The 18919-nt window shown below is 46.6% G+C and overlaps 1 protein-coding gene across 1 annotated transcript in view; it reads left to right on the top strand.

The window, feature by feature from the left end:
• PTPRO (protein tyrosine phosphatase receptor type O) overlaps positions 1–18919 on the top strand; it is a 194712-nt gene that overhangs the window by 126597 nt on the left and 49196 nt on the right. Inside the window, 4 exon segments of the mRNA XM_048501507.1 lie at positions 1905–2016; positions 7506–7657; positions 9853–9973; positions 12935–13074. Coding sequence (XP_048357464.1) covers positions 1905–2016; positions 7506–7657; positions 9853–9973; positions 12935–13074 — 525 coding nt within the window.

Raw genomic sequence — 18919 nt, 5'->3', positions numbered from 1 at the left:
AAATCCAAATCCCCCCTCCTCCTCCTCCCCTCCCCCTCCTCCTCCTCCTCTCTTCCTCCTCTTCCTACGCAGTGGCGTAGGAGGTTAAGAGCTCATGTATCTAATCTGGAGGAACCAGGTTTGATTCCCAGCGCTGCCGCCTGAGTTGTGGAGGCTTATCTGGGGAATTCAGATTAGCCTGTACACTCCCACACACGCCAGCTGGGTGACCTTGGGCTAGTCACAGCTTCTCAGAGCTCTCTCAGCCCCACCTACCTCACAGGGTGTTTGTTGTGAGGGGGGAAGGGCAAGGAGATTGTCAGCCCCTTTGAGTCTCCTACGGGAGAGAAAGGGGGGATATAAATCCAAACTCCTCTTCTTCTTCCTCCTCTTCCTTCTCCTTCTTCCTTCTCCTCCTAAGAGGCCATTTTCTCCAGGAGAACTGATCACCTGGAGATAATTTGTAATCCCAGGAGATCTCTAGCTACCACCTGGAGGGTAACATTGCAAGCTAGCACCCATATGGCTAATGGTATTAATGTACCAATGTCTCTACTATTCAATATACATACACTTAAACAATTATAAATAAATGTTATACTGTGTAACATACACAATATCCATACAGGTTTATTCTTTTGTTTAAATTATCACACAGTAATAAGCCCGTGCATTCTCAGTATTTGAGTTGTGCTCAACCCTGGTGAACGAGAAGGGCTTTCTATTTCATTTGGTTATTTACAAGAAACTGTCAGTAATAAATATAGAAAAGTAACCTTGCCAAGGTAAGGAACTGTACTATCTTCTTATTGCTGTTATGCAGGGGTCCCCAAACTACGGCCCGAGGGCCAAATGTGGCCCCCTGAAGGCATTTATCCGGCCCGCCAGGCATGACGGCGATGGCTCCATTCATGTGCACTGGAGGCTCGAGGGAGAGGAGGAAACGGCCCCAACGGCTGTTGATTGCAGTTACATGATGGCACCCCCAAATCTCCATGAATTTTCTGACCCAGAGTTGGAAACCTTACATGTGGCAACGCCTGCTCCACCCTTCCCTCTCAGCTACTCCATGTGTTGCTCTCAGGCTTTCTGTTCCTTGCCCTCATCTCCCTTATTGGCATCAGCCAGGCTGGCTTAATCGCCGCTGGCTGCTAGGGGGGAAAGAACCCAGGAAGATACCTGATCCTGGGTTAGATGGAATGCCTCATTGGGAAAGTTCTGCTTTTTTTTTTCACAGGGGAAGGTATTCCACAGCCTCCCCAACAATATTTGGAGCCCACCCTGTACCTGACATACTTTGGTCACTGTTTTAAAAATAGACCATGACAGAAAGGCTGAAAGGTGAAATCAAACATTTTACAATCATTTGTGCCTAGGAATTTGTTCATAGTTTTTTTTAGTCCGGCCCTCCAACAGTCTGAGGGACAGTGAACTGGCCCCCTGTTTAAAAAGTTTGGGGACCCCTGCTGTTATGTATTTAAAATACGATTCAGAATTGTGAGGCTTATTATCATAGGTATCTTTTGCTTGTCAGTTAAGCTCATATATAGAACAAAGTAATATTTTGGAAATTGGAGCTTTAGAAACTTTATGGTAGATGTTAAAAGTAAAAGAACCAAACACACACAAACTGCTGGCTCCTTACATCTTGATTGTATTAGCTAGCAGTCCTTTCAACTCCTAATATAGAAAGATGAAACCGCATTCAGACTTTCCCACACGGTTATATTTTCCTCCTGCTGATATGTTGTGATTTGATGGTACTTCCTACCCCCAATCTTAATTTACTAAAGTGTGGGAGAGAAAAAGACGTCGAGGAAGCCAACATTTTGGCTCACATTTTGGCTCACACTTTTAATGTCACTGCGGATCCTACTTCTTAAGGTGTTCATACTATGTTTCTCCTGTCGTTTTTAACATTCCAGAGAATAGGCAACCTGCTACCTGCCTGGTATTATAACTTTCGGGTGACAATGGTGACGTGGGGCGACCCAGAACTGAGTTGTTGTGACAGCTCCACCATCAGCTTCATAACAGGTAAATAGAGACACGGTAAGTTGAAGACCATTTTTACAAACTGGATAACTTCCTGAATCCTTCGGAGAAATGTCGCAAGCTGGCTGCAGCTAAAAAGCAGTCTGTCGTTCTTCATTCACAGCCCTGTAAATTGTTGCCTCAGAAAGTGTGTGTCAGATACATGAGGTCCTTATTTGGATTGGGACCATGGTATAGGGGACAAAGGAAATTCAGTCTTCTTCCTGCACCGTTTTCTCAACATGGAATGACCTATATCCCTTACCTTCCTGTGCATCCGTCCCCTGCCGGCTCATGACCCATCTCATAGCAGGGCCGTATTATCCGTAAGGATGACTGGGCTGAAGCCTAGGGACCCCGCAGGGACTAGGGGCCTGCCAATTTCTTTTTGCTGAGGCACTGCTACCAGAGCCCTAGGGCTTCGGCCTTTCTGAGGCCCCTTCCACACATGCAGAACAATGCAGTTTCAATCCACTTTCAATGTACTTTGCAGCTGTGCGGAATAGCAAAATCCACTTGCAAACAGTTGTGACAGTGGATTGAAAGTGCATTATTCTGCATGTGCGGAAGGGGCCTGAAAGGTGTTGACTGAGCAAGTGTGTGAGGCAGTTGAGAGCAAGTTGCGAGGCTCCCTCGTAGTCAGCTGAGGTTTGTTTTGAGTCAGTGGGGAAGGGGGAAGAGGGAGACAGAGGGTTGATGGTATGCTAGCCTCAGGGTTGTGATGTCATGCCTCCTCCTCCATTAGTGAAAATGAAATTTCAGAATCTCTGGAATTATAGAATCAGGGCCAGGGGCTTTCCTTCCTTTGAGGTCCTCCTTCCTTCCTTTGAGGTCCTCATGAAAATGAAGAAAACTTGTACCCACAGGCTACAATGAACACAATGTAGCCTGTGGGTACAAGTTTTCTTCATTTTCACTTTTGTGTGTACCTTCCCCTCTTGCTTAGCATGGAGGATCCTCCTCCGTTAGTACACACACCTCCATGAGCAATATAGTCTAGTCATGACCTCGATCGTGTGTGAGTGAGTAAAATTGCGAGTAAAATTCTTCAGAAGACCCTCAAAATGGATATAGGGCTACATGATGAGGTCTAGTAACTACCATACCAGGGTCAGGCTGTCAGCTATAATGGGGTGAAAGATTGAAGTTTTGGAGGCGACCCGAAGTCCCTGAAAGCCTAGGGCAGTGGTGGCGAACCTATGGCACTCCAGATGTTCATGAACTACAATTCCCACCAGTTGGCCATGCTGGCAGGGGCTGATGGGAATTGTAGTCTACAAACATCTGGCCATGCTGGCAGGGGCTGATGGGAATTGTAGTCCACGAACATCTGGAATGCCATAGGTTTGCCACTATGGGCCTAGGGGCCCAGCCATGGGTTAATACAGCCTGGCCCATAGCCACCTGTATGCTCTTACCTCAATAGGGATGCCAGCCTCCAGGTGAGACCTGGGGATCCCCTGGAATTACAGGTCAACTCCAGACTATCAAGATCAATTTCCCTGGAGAAAATGGATGATTTGGAGGGTAGGCTCTGTGGCATTGTACCCCACAGGTGTCCCTGTCCTTCCCAGGCACCATCCCAAAATTTTCAAGAGTTTCCCAATCTAGATCTGGCAACTTAACCCCCCCCCCCACATCACACATTGGTGACCAGGGGCAACCCTATTTCTCAATGGCACTGGGAGCTGTGTGCAGCTGTGACTGTCACCATCTGCACCCTCTGGCAGTGCCCAGGAACACAAGAGGAATTGCAAGCAAATAGGTGAGGGAAGGGCATGTAGGCAGGTGGCAGAAGAGGTGGGCTGGTGGGGGCCAGGGGCAGTGGGTACATCTGGAAACCTCGGGCCCTGGCAGATGTCCTACCTTAACATGTGCTGATGCCGACCCTGTCATTTCGTACTTGTAGCTAATGGCCACTGATGGACCTACCCTCCATGAATTTATCTAACCCTTTTCAAAAGCCACCTGTAAGAGACACTACAAACATAGCAATCCTAAGCAGAGTTATACCTTTCTTTAGGATGGCAGTGAAAGATGCGTGGAAGACAGGAAGGGCGAATTGTGTGTATTCCCTGTTGCTCCTTCCTAGTCAAAACGTCCAAAGTTACTCTTTTTGAACTCCGTGCGGGAGAAGCGAAGGAAAAAGAAAATCCTCCACAGCACTGTTTTCTTACTACTGGCCCTGTCTGGTGCTAGACAAGGAGATATTAAACAGGGAGCATCTGGCAGCCCTGAAATATACCAGATGACATTTGGTATTCTTTGGACATTAACAATATTTCCTTCGCATCTCTGTGGCAGTCATTTTTATGCATTGTTTGTCTCCGGAGCAGCTTGCCTGGCGCGAAGGCAGTGTGCTTGTTGTGGCTCTCCTGAGAGCGTATAAAGAACAGATGTTTGTGACAGTTGACTTCAGCAATGCGTCTCCAGAAGCTGAGGCGGAAGTCCAGCTCACTTTTTTACGCTCAGGAGAGCTCATAACTGTGAGAGAAGACGAATGGGTTTTTTTTTTCCAAGAGCCAAATAATGAGAAGAGGTTTTAAAAGGGCCTTTTTGAGAGATGGAGGATTTTAATTTCCTGTTTAAAATAGACACTCGGAGAGCATCTTGTCGCTGGGGTACTGTTACTGGATCTCCCCCGGTGTGCAGTTTAGACACAAAAAGCAGCTTTATGGGGTAGCGTGGGGTTTTTAACTCTTCCCTTTGTGATCAAAACTGCCTCTGCAGTTTTTAGCCTTTGTGAGAAAAACAGCCTGAAGAAACATGGTTGTCTCTTTTTGTTTCCCTCTGACCAGGACGTTTCAGTTGGAAAACAGGTGTGGGGGGACAGTTAAACACCTCCCCCATACTACGGCCCCAATCCATATCAGCCCCACTGTTTTTTTGAGGCCAACTTTCATGCCAGAGGATCTGATTATAGATCCCCAAATGTCAGGTGCAGTTTGAAGGTTGGGCCAAGGTGAGTCTGTCTGAGTCCATAGTGATGGACAGGATTTATTTCAGAGATGCCACTACAGCATCGCTGAGGAAACCGCGATAAGCTTTTGAGGAATGCCCAATTTGAAAATTGTTTACAAATGACACATTGTCGTCCTAAACACCTTTCTGGCAAACTGCTCTTCTGCGCTTGATTTGCGTCTGCTTTTGCCTGTTGACACAGCGTTTTGTTTTCTTGTTGACTAAGTTCATTTTATGGCACCTTTTCGATGTGACATATTTGAGGTCAGCTTCTTGGTGCCATAGTCAGAGGATAAAGTCAGCCATGTGGGTGATCCAATGACAGTCTGTGTTTCCAGACAGATATATTAGAGCAACCATGACCTCTTGTGGTTAAACCATGTTTGGCTGCTCAGAGCTAAACAGAGACATGTCGCACTTGAGTATTGTATGCATTCAGGTGTTCATTTGAGGTGAAATTTGTAACTGGAGCTGTGTAAGTGCCTTATGTCATAAACGGATAAAATCAAACAACATTTCAATGATGATTACCACCTCATTTAAAAAAAAAAACCCAAAGCCAGAAGAGTTTAAAAACTTAACCAAACCAACAAACTTTGTTCCCACCCCCCAGTTCTTTACTCGTGAAGGGGCAACAGATTAATTGTGGTGTGTGTGCATGTGTGTTGTATTCATCTTGGAATTGGGCTCAGTAAACTGAATTATTTTCCTGATTTATCGGACAATCTGCCCTCATGTGTTGAAATGATTTACATCACGGGTGTCCCAGTCTGGTGCTTCAGATGTTCATGGACTACAATCCCCATCAGCCCCTGCTGGCATGGCCAATTGGTGGCAGAGGCTGATGGGATTTGTAGTCCACAAACATCTGAAGCACCAGAGTTGGACACCTCTGACTTGCACTGTAGAACTGTTGAGATGCTAAGCTGTATTCCTGTATGAATTCTGCACAATATTTATTGAGATTTCTTATCAACACTTTAATCTGTGGATATAGGTGGCAGAGTGCCATGGGTGAGAGTGTTGGCCCAAGGCTGTAGCAAGGAACACAAAGTATTGAACAAACACTACCTCTTTTACTAGACAGTCTACTGATTCCCACTGGTATTTGAGTATTCACCAAACACTGCTTACATTTTTTCCCCTAGGACCGTGGTGGCGAACCTTTGGCACTCCAGATGTTGGGGCTGATGGGAATTGCAGTCCATAACATCTGGAGTGCCAAAGGTTTGCCACCACGGCCCTAGGATCATCTTGCATCAATAACAGGGGCTGGAAACTTGATTTTTTTAAACAAACAAAAACACTTTCAAGATATTGAGTTCTGAATTTCAAACACTGTCCTTTTACATTGTTATTCTATCAATGCTGATGGAATGCACCCCTGGGCCTCATGGGAGTTAGTAGGAAAATGATATGGGTATTAGGGCTGATGGTTGTGGGTGGCACCGCTGGGTGACATTCCCTTTAGAACCTCCTTCCCCTGGCTTGGTCAATCAGGCACCAGATTGACATGGCCAGAGTTGAGACTGTGGGGAAGAAGAGTTTGGATTTATATCCCCACTTTCTCTACTGTAAGAAGACTCAAAGTGGCTTACAATCTCCTCCCCCCACCCCTGTGAGGTGGGTGGGGCTGAGAGTGCTCCGAAGAACTGTGACTAGCCTAAGGTCACCCAGCTGGCATGTGTTGGAGTGGACAAACTAATCTGGTTCACCAGATAAACCTCCACAGCTCAAGTGGCAGAGCAGGGAATCAAACCTGGTTCTCCAGATTAGAGTGCACCTGCTCTTTACCACTGCACCACGCTAGAAGGAGTCTTCCCTCTAGTCCACACAGCCAGGTTAGAAGAGGCCCTGCTATGGTGCAGCACATAGTTGGCCTTGTGGCTTCCCTCTTCCTCCCCATTTTGAGTAGGTAATTTTATACTGTTTATCATTGCATTAATTCTTTGTCACAACTGCTTTGTGCTGGTATCATCATTTGGCCTGATTTTGCCGGGAACACAGCCTATGTGCCCATTTGCCTGGCCTTTAGGAATCCCCTGAAGGGATTTTGGGGTGAGAACTTGTAGGGAGTATGCCCAGCTCTGGTGCTGTCAGAGTACCCTTGGTCTAAAATAATATCCCTCAGCAGGTGGATGGATTGTGTGGTTTGTCCGTCAGTTGGATGGCTGGCCAGCTGATGCCAGATTCGTTACCTACATTATGCCAGGACTCTGCAGCTGTAATAAACAAAGTTGAGGCAATTTTAACACCAAGGTGGTTTATGTGGTACCTTATCTGTTGTGTGGGTTAACCTTGCTATCTCTCCTTCCCCTTGGGGCCGGATTTGCAGGCATAATGCACACAGCCATGCCTGTTTCCCAGAGTCCTTTATTGATTTACTAAGACATTTATATCCCACCTTTCCTCTTGGTTCCCAAGGAATAAACATTGCAAAGCACTTAGCTCGCTTGAAAACACCAGTAATAATTTAAGAAAAGTAATGCTGTGGATCCCATTTGTGACACTTCTCTTTTCCTTCCCGATAGCTCCAGTGGCCCCTGTAATCACCTCTGTCGAGTATTTCAATAGCCTTCTCTACATCAGCTGGATGTATGGAGATGACAGCACAGACCTTTCTCATTCTAGGATGCTCCACTGGATGGTTATAGCAGAAGGGAAGAAAAAGATCAAAAAGAGCGTAAGCACGATCACCTTACACGTCTCTTCCTTTGCTTACTGCTGCATTCAGACAAGCATACCTCATGACGGAGAGGCTTCTGGTTTTTCTTTTATTTTTTTTCCACCCATAAATAGTTTATATCCTCAACCAACATAAGAACATAAGAAAGAGCCTGCTGGATCAGACCAGAGTCCATCTAGTCCAGCATTCTGCTACTCACAGTGGCCCACCAGGTGCCATTGGGAGCTCACATGCAGGAGGTGAAAGCAATGGCCTTCTGCAGCTGTTGCTCCCGAGCACCTGGACTGTTAAGGCATTTGCAATCTCAGATCAAAGAGGATCAAGATTGGTAGCCATAAATCGACTTCTCCTCCGTAAATCTGTCCAAGCGCCTTTTAAAGCTATCCAGGTTAGTGGCCATCACCACCTCCTGTGGCAGCGTATGCCAAACACCAATCACACGTTGCGTGAAGAAGTGTTTCCTTTTATTAGTCCTAATTCTTCCCCCCAGAATTTTCAATGTATGCCCCCTGGTTCTAGTATTGTGAGAAAGAGAGAAAAATTTCTCTCTGTTCAACATTTTCTATTATGCATAGATAGAAAAAAATGTATAGATTTATAGGCTGGCCTGTGTAGAAATATATGGCTGGAAGATACTTCAAAGATCATCTAGTCTAGTCCTTAGTGCAATGCAGGGAATTCACAACTACATCTCCCCCCCCAATTCCCCCAGTGACTCCTGCTCTGTGCCCAGAAAAAGGTAAAGACCGTCCAAGATCCCTGGGCCAGTCTATGTTGGTCTGTACTAGAAGAGCAAGCTTCAAGTCCAGTAGCCCATAAAGACCAATGTGGGTATCAGCTTTCAAGAGTTAAAGTTTCCACCCAACTTATATTGGCCTGAGGGAACCTTGACTAAGGCTATGTACAGGAATCTTCATGTATTCCCCTGTGAACAGATGGTTGGCACTTTGTTTGAGGAAGGCAGAAGGTAGAGGACAGTAAAATACAAACCCTATTCTCTAACTCAGTGGTGGCGAACCTATGGCACGGGTGCCAGAGGTGGCACTCAGAGCCCTCTCTGTGGGCACACGCAAACAGAGTGCCCCCCCCACACACACATCTAGGCTGGCCTGGGCCGCTGGGCTCGATTATTAGCATTAAACCTAAGACCTAGTTTTGGGGAAGCAGTGTAGGCAACCCTGTTAAGCGCTGTTAAACCCCATTGATTTTCATGTAAAGAACTAAAGTGTGATCCTTTACCTGGGAGTAAGCTCGGTTGGTGGCAATGGGGCTTGCTTCTGAGTAAACCCTCCTAGGGTCGTGATTCACACGTTGGAAGAGTTGCACGGTTGCTTCAAAGCAAAGCCACCGACTACCACCAAGCTTACTCCTGAGTAACGCGCGCCTCGGAGCCAACTGTTTTTTCTAAACTAAAACCTCAGTATTCAGGTTAAATTGCTGTGTTGGCACTTCGCAATAAATAAGTGGGTTTTGGGTTGCAGTTGGACACTCAGCCTCGAAAAGGTTCGCCATCACTGCTCTAACTGCTTCTTGACTTCATGAATAATACTTAAGAGGAGTGAATGGAGGAGAAGTCGATTTATGGCTACCAATCTTGATCCTCTTTGATCTGAGATTGCAAATGCCTGAGCAGACCAGGTGCTCGAGGGGAGCAACAGCCGCAGAAGGCCATTGCTTTCACCTCCTGCATGTGAGCTCCCAAAGGCACCTGGTGGGCCACTGCGAGTAGCAGAGAGCTGGACTAGATGGACTCTGGTCTGATCCAGCTGCCTTGTTCTTATGTTCTTATGAATGTCATAGATACAGAGTGGCCAGAACAGGGGCCTGCAACCTGTGGCTCTCCAGATGTTCATGGACTGCAAATCCCATCAGCCCCTGCCAGCGTGGCCAATTGACCATGCTAGCAGGGGCTGATGGGAATTGTAGTCCATGAACATCTGGAGAGCCTCAGGTTGCAGACCCCTGGGCCAGAAGAATCCATATGCTCACAATGAGCAGAAGTTTGACCCAGCTTTTTAAAGAGACTTGGAACATCTTGAGATATCCCGAAGAAGCCAGGGCAGAGGAATAACCCACTTGTGTTTCCTGTCAATCTCCCCCTCCCCAGTTTACAACATCCATCATTCTCATTCTGGCCCTCCATGTTGTGGAGCCCCTGGTGTGGATCATATTTAACCCGTTGGCTGTTGTAGGTGACCCGGAATGTTATGACCGCAGTCCTGAACGTGCCTCCAGGAGACATCTACAACCTCTCCGTAACTGCTTGTACAGAGACAGGGAGCAACACCTCAGCACTACAACTTGTGAAAATTGGTAAGCCACACATTTGAGTTGAGGCATGGTTGATGTGGACATTAGGGTTGCCAACCTCCAGGTGAGGCCCGGAGACCTCCTAGAACAGGGGTAGGGAACCTGCGGCTCTCCAGATGTTCAGGAACTACAATTCCCATCAGCCCCTACCAGCATGGCCAATTGGCCATGCTGACAGAGGCTGATGGGAATTGTAGTTCCTGAACATCTGGAGAGCCGCAGGTTCCCTATCCCTGTCCTAGAATTACCTCTAAGCAACAGAGATCATAACAAACAAAATGGCCGCTTTGGAAGGTGGACTCTATGGCATTATACCTCACCAAGGTCCCGCCCTTCCTCAAACCTCCCGAGGCTTCACCCCCAAGTCTCTAGGAATTTTTCAAGCCAGGGTTGGCAAACTAATGGCCACTTACACTTTGGCAAGGTTGCCGCAGCTAGTTCAACTTAGGAAAATTGAGCTAAGATTTAAAAAAAACAGAAAAAACCAATATAGAAAAGTTAAGTAGCATTATTGAGGTCCTTCTATATCCCCATTCACCCTGTTTGCTGCCATTTGTATCAATTTTATCTAACACAATCTGTTAAAGTAAAAAAAGGTGTAATTTGCTTCATTGGTCCAAAGAGAAATCCGAAAAAAACAGCCACTTAATACTGGTGGTTATGGGTTTTCCGTTCTGTTTTGCTGTGGTCTGGTAGATCTTGTTCCTAACATTTCGCCTGCATCTGTGGCCAGCGTCTTCAGAGGTGTATCACTGAGAAAAGTGTGTTACACAGTGTGATACACCTTCAAAGATGCTGGCCATGGATACAGGTGAAATGTTAGGAACAAAGATTCACTGGGCTCCCATGCAATAATGCAACCTGGAAAACCCACCTGGCTCAGCTGAATTCTGTCGCGTGAAAGCCTTCTACAAGCCACTTAATACTTTTAAGTGAGGTTAACCAAGATGACCCCCTTCTCCCAAGAGCAGAAGCGTTTCAAGTTCCACGGGGAGAACTTTCTTCACTTCAGGCTGCATGTTAAAATAATAAAAGGGTATGTATGTGGGGCCCACACATCTTTCAGACCCCAGGGCTTTAAGGCTTCTTTGTTTTACCTGGCTCAGGCTCATGTGCGACTTTTTTAGCGCATTTGAAGGTCCGACATCTGCCGCAGCAAGGAGGAGCGTCCTGTGAAAAAAAATTTACAGAGGCGATCAGGTCAGCAGCTTCTGAGGGAGACCATCAGGGACAAACACACTGTTAGATTTTTATATATATAGATTGTAAATGTATATATTGTAACACATCCTGAGCCCTACAAAGATAGGACAGGATAGAAATCAAATCAATAAATACAATGAATAAATAAATAAAGACTTGCAAAGACAATGTGGAAAGCCTGTGGAAATAATTCAAATGTAATAAGAACAAAAACCTGTTGCTTCGAAGCCAGTTCGATTGCATATGGACTTTTTTTGCTTCTCCTCGACATTTGCTCCAGTGCCTCTACTTTAGTTACAATCCAGGCTTCCAAGCACTAATCTGGCTGCAAATCTTTCATCAGTCACCTACCAGAAGCCTGCTAAGAAATAGTGGGATACATGACCCTCGAGGTAAACAGACAGGTTTGCCAAGCGCCAGTTGGGGGCTGGAGATTTCCCAGAATTCCAGACTGCAAAGATCCGTTCCCCAGAAGAAAATGACAGCTTCGGAGGATGAACTAAATGGCTTTATACCCTGCTGTTGCCAATCCTCCCCCAAGCCCCCCTCCCTCCAGCTTCATCACCAAACCTCCAGCGATGTTCCAACAGAGAGTTGACAGCCCCACAGATAAACCCCCAAATGAAACAGGCCAGCTTCCCTTCCAGGCCTTATATATCTTACCCTTGATCCGAGGTGGTATTTCGGTGGCACCCTGTCTCTCGGATGTGGGGCCAGAGACACATTTGTTCTACATTTTTTAATGTTTGCTTTGGCAATCATTTTATCTCCCATCGGTGGCAGGGGCAACAAAATCTTAGCTCGTAATTTCCCTCTGGTTTTTCACAACCAAATGACAACTGAGACATCCCACATAATTTCCTCAGAACTGTTATGATGAGGCCATATCAGGCTCTTGGTTTGTTTCCCTCCAGAACTCCAGGTATTATTCCTTTCTTGGTCCTTTTGTCTTCTCAGTACTGACCAATACATTTGGGGATCTTAAAAATGGCCATTTTGAGATAGGGGTTAAAGGACGGGAAATCTAGAAAATATCCCTCATGTATAGGACATGATTCTAGGCAGTATGGTTGTAATTAAGTGACATTGGTTTCCAAACAACCCCATCGTTTGGACTCACCCAACACTTGATAACTTGGAACATGCCTTTCTTATATGCCCTGTTGCTTCATTCTCAGAAGAAAGATGTTGAAGACATTAGTGTATAGAATTTCTCTGTCTATGCACTATTAACCCAAACTGTATTTGGGCTTCTGACGTCACTCTTCAGGATAGCAAAGCCACATTAACATAACATTCTGGCCTCAAATTGAGTGGTTTCAGTGGGAATACCCTCTCAGTCTTCCGTAACATGTGACCCTGTTTCCTGTTCCACCACCTTGCAGTTAAGGGACGTTATTCTTGTGGCGTATAAAGGTCGTTATTGCATGACTGTTCTTTCAGATCATGCAAGAATTCCTCTGGTAGAAAACTGTGCAAAGATGATACATCTGGCGAAAGCTCCTGATTTATTGCCCACCGCTCCACCCACGGCTAGTGGATTGAAAAAGGAAGTGAAGTAAACAGTGAAAGCTGCAAACAGAGAAGAAAAGCATGCCACTTAGAAGTGTCTTCCTGTTTCAAATTGTTTATCTGCTGAGTGTGCTTTGGGAAGAGAGCACTTCTGAACTGAAAGTAGTTTAGTAGAGAACTTCAGTTACGTGGTTTGCCTCTCAGAAGACCCACACGATGCAGCTAAAGGGATTCTTCTCTTGATTGCAGACCCAGCTCCTCCAAGATCCCTCTTTGCTGTGAATAAAACCCAGACGTCAGTGACTCTCCTGTGGGTGGAAGAAGGAGTAGCTGATTTCTTTGAAGTCTTCTGCCAGAAGGCTGGCTTGGATCAGGATCCCAAAATAGAGGTAAGCATTTGCTGCTTGCTCAGATTGAAATGGCTCGTTCTAAGTTTGATGATGGGGATTATAAGTCTCTCTTAGGCTCCTTCCGCACATGTAGAATAATGCACTTTCAAAACACTTTCAGTGCTCTTTGAAGCTGTGCGGAATATCAAAATCCACTTTGTAAACAGTTGTGAAAGTGGTTTGAAAATGCATTATTTTGCGTGTGCGGAAGGGGCCTTAGAATCAAAGAATCATAAAGTTGGAAGAGATCCCAAGGGCCCTCGAGTCCAACCCCCTGCAATGCAGGAGCACTGAATATTGTTCACACATTCACACTGAATATTGATTTCCATGTGAATTTTAGCAAATGACACTGAGGCGGCTAATCAATTAATGATGTTTATTTGATGCCAGATGTTTAGTTGAGACCTAGTATGGAGTAGCAGTCTGACTAGAATCTGGGAGATACAGGTACAAATTATCACTGTGCCTTGGAAGATCACTGGGTGACCTGATGCCTGTCCCTCTCAGCATAGCCAACCTTGCCAGGTTGTTGTTTTTTTATGGGAAAATGGAAGAACAGAGAATGAAGCAACCCACTTTGGTTCCTGATTGGGGAAAAAAGCAAGGTGTAAATATCTAATAAAACATCAGTTAGACCTTTTCCGCACATGTAGAATAATGCACTTTCAATCCACTTTGAAGCTGGATTTTACTGTCTGGAATAGCAAGATCCACTTGCAAACAATTGTGAAAGTGGATTGAAAGTGCATTATTCTGCATGTGTTGAAGGGGCCCTAGTTTCAAGTCAAATGATTGGTGACATGACAATTTTTACGTAGTAGTAGTAGTAGTAGTAGCAGCAGCAGCAGCAGCAGTATAGAATTCTTTATTTATGGTCAATGACCAAATATTAGAGAAGTAGTAGTAGTAGTACGTTTATAGTTTTTCACCAATTAGAAACAGAACAAAACCTGACAATATCAAATAAATTATTGAAAAGTTCAAACAAATAAAATGGAATTCACAGACGTACGGGATTAATTTGTTGAGGATACAATGAATCTTTAATAGTTTTTAAATAGTTTTATTTTATTTATTTATTTATTTATTTATTTTTCAGATTTTTAGACCGCCCCATCCCCTAGGGGCTCTAGGTAGATAATACAACAATGTTTCCGTACAGCTAAAGTAGCTAAAACCTTTAAAGCAGCAGTAAAATAGGAAACTAATTATAATAGTTAAAATTAATTCACTTAAGAATGCGTCTGCAGTCTCAATTTTCAAACCCTCTTTGCGGAGGAAGGACAGCAATCCCAAGATGATAAGGCCCAGATGTATGGCCATGGGGGGGGGGGCACCATCAGCGGCTGGTACCTCCAAAAAAGCCAGTGAACAACTCTGTCTTACAGGCCCTGTGAAATTCCATAAGGTCCCGCAGGGTGGGGACAGCGCTGGTGGAAGAAGCGTTCCACCAGGCTGGGAGCCAGAATAGCAGGCCCACAGCCAGCGTGGAGAGCCAGCCGTATCATCAAGGGGGCCAAGGTTCCTATTAGGTGGCCTCTGCTGAAAGGCGAAGAGGCCCGTGTTGGGGCGTGTGGGGTGATCTTGGTCCCGAAGAGATCACGAAGGTCCCAGGCAGCGTAAAGGCCTTAAAGGTCGAGTACCAACACCTTGAAGATGGTGGAACTCTACTGGAAAGGCCAATGCAGCTGGGCGTAGCTTGCAGGCTGGATGTGATCCCCAGATGGCAATACCTCGCGAGCAAGCGGCGGCGGCTTCCACCCGCATTTTGGACCAGTTTTAACCTCGAATCAAAGCGCCGAAGAGAGCCAGCGTGGGGCGGAGTTACAATAGTCTAATCTGCAGGAGATGACCGTTGCATGGATCACTGTTAAGCCAGGTGGGTCTGGGAGAGGGCCAGCGCCCGGAGCCCTGGCCGAGGTGGAAAAAAGCAGCAACCCGGGTTTATATGGGCCACCTGGGTGCTCCATTGAAGTAGAGGCGAAGATCCCAGGTGGACCCCCCCGGAGGTCAACGTCTGGAGAAGATGCGGTGTCGAAGTGTGACCCCCCCTCACACGGCTGAAACATCCCCTCTCCCCTGTAGCCCAGCCAGAGGATCTCCGTCTTCGATGGATTCCAGTTTTAGCACCTGCTCTGCTCGCAACCAACCAGCAACGCCTCCAAACAATGCTGTAGAGCGCCCAGGGGCAGTGGCTGTTCCCCCCTCCGGCATCAGCAGGTTGAGCTGAGTGTCATCTGCATACTGATGACAGGACAGCCCAAAGGCACTCGATTACCAGCTGAGCAAGGGTGCATGTAGATGTTAAAATAACGAAGCCCGGGGATAGCAATGCCCCTGGGTGCCACGCCAATGAAGCGGGGCACTTCCTGGAGGTACCTCAGCCCGCACCTGCCTACTTCGAGTCGCCCCGGAGAAGCGAAGAGGCAATCCATTGAAGGACAATACCCGCTACTCCAGAAGCGGCAGCCAGGCGTTGGGCCAAAAGTCGTGGAAGTGATGCGACTCACATCCCAAAAGCGCTGCTTGATGAGTCTAACAATACCAGCAGCGCCCGATCCGCTGTGGTCAAGCTGCATACGGGAAGCAATATCTGTAATGAAGCGGCGAGAACGGTAGTCTCCGTCCCATGCCCAAGCACCGGAGGCTTGGACTGCCGGAAGGGGTCAAAAGCGATCGTCATCCAGGGGAAACCTTGAAGCTGCTCCAACACCACTCTCTCAATTACCTTCCCCAGAAGCGAAAGATTGAGGCAGGCGGTAATTGGCCAGATCTCAGGATCTAATGATGGTCTTTTAAAATTAAGGTGGTGGACCACTGCCTCAGCTTCAGCCCATCCGGGAAAACTCGCGCTTGCTCCAAGGGAGTTGTTACGACAATGCTCCAACAGATAGGGGCCGTAGCTCCGGCTTCGGCAGGCTTTCACAAACCAAGGCAGACTACCGGATCAGAGGACGGAGGTAGTATTAAGGTCTAACAGCAGCTAAAGGTCACCAATAGACAAAGCGGCTTCCGCGGAGCAAGGAAAAGCTGGGCCAAACAAGAGGGCCTGAAAGGCGGCAAAGGGAGTCTCCAGTTCACTGAATTTGTAATGCCAATGCTTGGGTGGAAGGTCATGGCCGGGCTGGCGCAGCCTTATGTAAGCTCCGCATAAAGGCCTCTACAGCTAATATCCAATTCCAGAAGGTTGAGGACCTCTCTGACCAGGGAGGAGTCCAACGACCCGAGATATCACGGAACAGGTGGGCGAAAGGCGGGGAGCTAAGCGGATCGCGAGGAGGAGAAGACCGCTCTTAAGCTTCCTTAAATTACGCCATCTCCATAAGAACTTTCATAAAAGCGTCCTACTTATAAGATGTTAAGCGCGAAAACCAGCTTCGTGCGGCGAATTTCCTCCATGCTTCCGTACTCTGAAAGTGGAGTCTAAGACCCGTTTCATCTGGCGCTTAACTCCTCCATTATACCACGGGCGTGGAAAGCGAGCGAGGGCGTAGAGGATGCCGAGTGCTTAGCATCGATAGCATCGGAGGCAGGCGTTCCAGTCCTCCACCTGCTCGCCGAGTGTGCGGCGGAGTTCAGAGGTCCATAGAGCATTCAGAAGCAAGGCGGATCCATGAGTCTCGGCGGGCGGTACGCCAAATCCAACCCGTTGCCTGGAAGCCAGGCGTTGTGGCAAGTCACCGGACCTTCAAAGGCATAATGGAACCGGACCGCTGGCACTCTGTCAGTAGAGGATACGACCAGAGTTTATCCCGACCGAAGACCAAATCAAGCGTGTGCCAGAGCCTCATGAACGGACCCGGAGATTTATTAAGGAAGAGGCTAAGCGTCATCATGGATGACACTAGGTCAGCGGCCACACCCTATACATGGCTGGCGTCGTGGAAGACAGAAGTCACCCAATACAATAAGTCTGGGAACCCATAGCGCCCAGTCCAGCAATACTGCCAGCAACGCGACAGGCGCTGTCCCTACGGTTATTGCTAAGGCGACGGTACACCAGAAGAACAGCCACCCTCTCCAGGAGTCAACCTTCCTCCAGGCCGACCACACTCTATGCGGTGATCACGGAGCCGAGGGACCTTCTAAAGGAGATAGACTCCCTGGATGTACAGTGCCACCACGCCACCCGGCCCTGTGTTAGAAGTGATTGAAATTTGAAGGCATCACCGAAACCCGGGAGTGACCATGGCAAAGCGTAATGATCCTCACCTTGGCGCAGCGCAGGTTTTGATATTAAATGCCAGCCAGAGTCCACCTGCTGGGCACCGAAGAAATCTCGGAGCACCATGGTCTTATTGTTGATGGACCTGTAGGCGTTAATTAACACCAAAGGACCGAAGCAGAGTGTCCTGATCCACGACCACCATGCGTTTCACCGGAGGGATAGGTGGGAGGTCAGAAAGCGTCACGGGCATAACCATATCTACGCCGTCTTCTATCATATGGCCGCCGCCTACCGCAGTATCTACCCCGTCCCATTAACACAGGGATCCCCAGCCCCAAAGTTGGTGCCCCCATAGCTATACTACTTCCCTCTATCTAAACCTATCTAGCGCTAGCTTATCTGACCCTGGTATACAACCAGGGTAGTAACTGACTTCTCACAGCTAATGCCTAAAACACTACAATAGAATTACAAGTACAGATAGTGGTTACAAATACATTCCAAAAATAGCAATAAACCTTTAAACAAAAGAAATGCAATAAAAAAGGGGGAAGGGAATTAGGGAAATAGTTTTAATAGTTTTTGAAATGTTTTTCCTGGATTGAAGAATGTTACTTGATTAACCAGCTGCTTTTTAACCAGTTTGTGGATGAACTAGGGAATTAAGTCTTTAAACAAACATGTATCTTGACAACAAGCATATAATTGCTTTCTTTAGATGCTGAAGGAGATACAATTGAAAATACAATAAAAGCAGTCTTGTGGGGCTATCTTTAGTGTGTTTTTTCCACTTTGTTGTAGCATTTTACGCCATAGTCAAAATGTCTTCCGAATCTTTGATTCCACAGATTATTTTTTGCCCCAACAATTGAACAGTTAAACAGACTGACTGATTATTACAACTAAATGGTGTCTCCTCAATAAATTGTGCTGCTAGTTTGTTGATTCATAGCCCCAGTTCTATTCCTTTCTACTCAGAAGTAAGTTCCACTGTGGATGCCAACTAAGCATTTCACCCTTACAGATTCCCATACTGCTAGAGGAAAAGGCCTTTTGAATATTTCTTGGCAATGTCTCTAACACATAAAAATTGCCATAAGCATCAAAATGAATGAATGAATGTAACCTTGCTGTTTGTCCTTGCTTGTTAAACTTGGCTTCCACTACTTAATGGATCAAATATTAATGGATTAAAACAATGAAACGATGCCCAGACTTATTAATTACCGTGATCATGAGAGCCAGGATGGTGGAGCAGTTAAGAATGGTGAACTCTAGTTGGGATAACTGTGTTTGATTTCCACATAAAGCCCACTGTGTGACCTTGGGCCAGTCCCAGTTCTCTCAGAACTCTCTCAGGCCAAGCAGAAGCAAGCAATGGCAAACCACCTCTGACTTTTGCCTTAAAAACCCTACAGGGTCGCCATAAGTCAACTGTGAGTTGACAGCACACACACACAACATTAGCATAGTGATAACCCTTGTACCCCAGTGTCTTTGTGCAATCTTAAAAGGTGGGAACAATTGCGTTCGTCTGGGATGAGGTTGGGGTTAACCTTCCTCCAAGTGTGGGTTGAAATTCTCCCATAGTTACAACTGATCTCCAGCCTACATGAATTACTTCCCCTGGAGAAGATGGCAGTGTGAGAGGGCACTCTAGGGAAATCCCTCTCC

The sequence above is a fragment of the Sphaerodactylus townsendi genome, linkage group LG06 (assembly GCF_021028975.2).
Source record: "Sphaerodactylus townsendi isolate TG3544 linkage group LG06, MPM_Stown_v2.3, whole genome shotgun sequence".
Lineage (NCBI taxonomy): Eukaryota > Metazoa > Chordata > Lepidosauria > Squamata > Sphaerodactylidae > Sphaerodactylus > Sphaerodactylus townsendi.
Note: the sequence above shows the minus strand (reverse complement) of the source record. Positions and strands in the feature narration are given on the sequence as shown.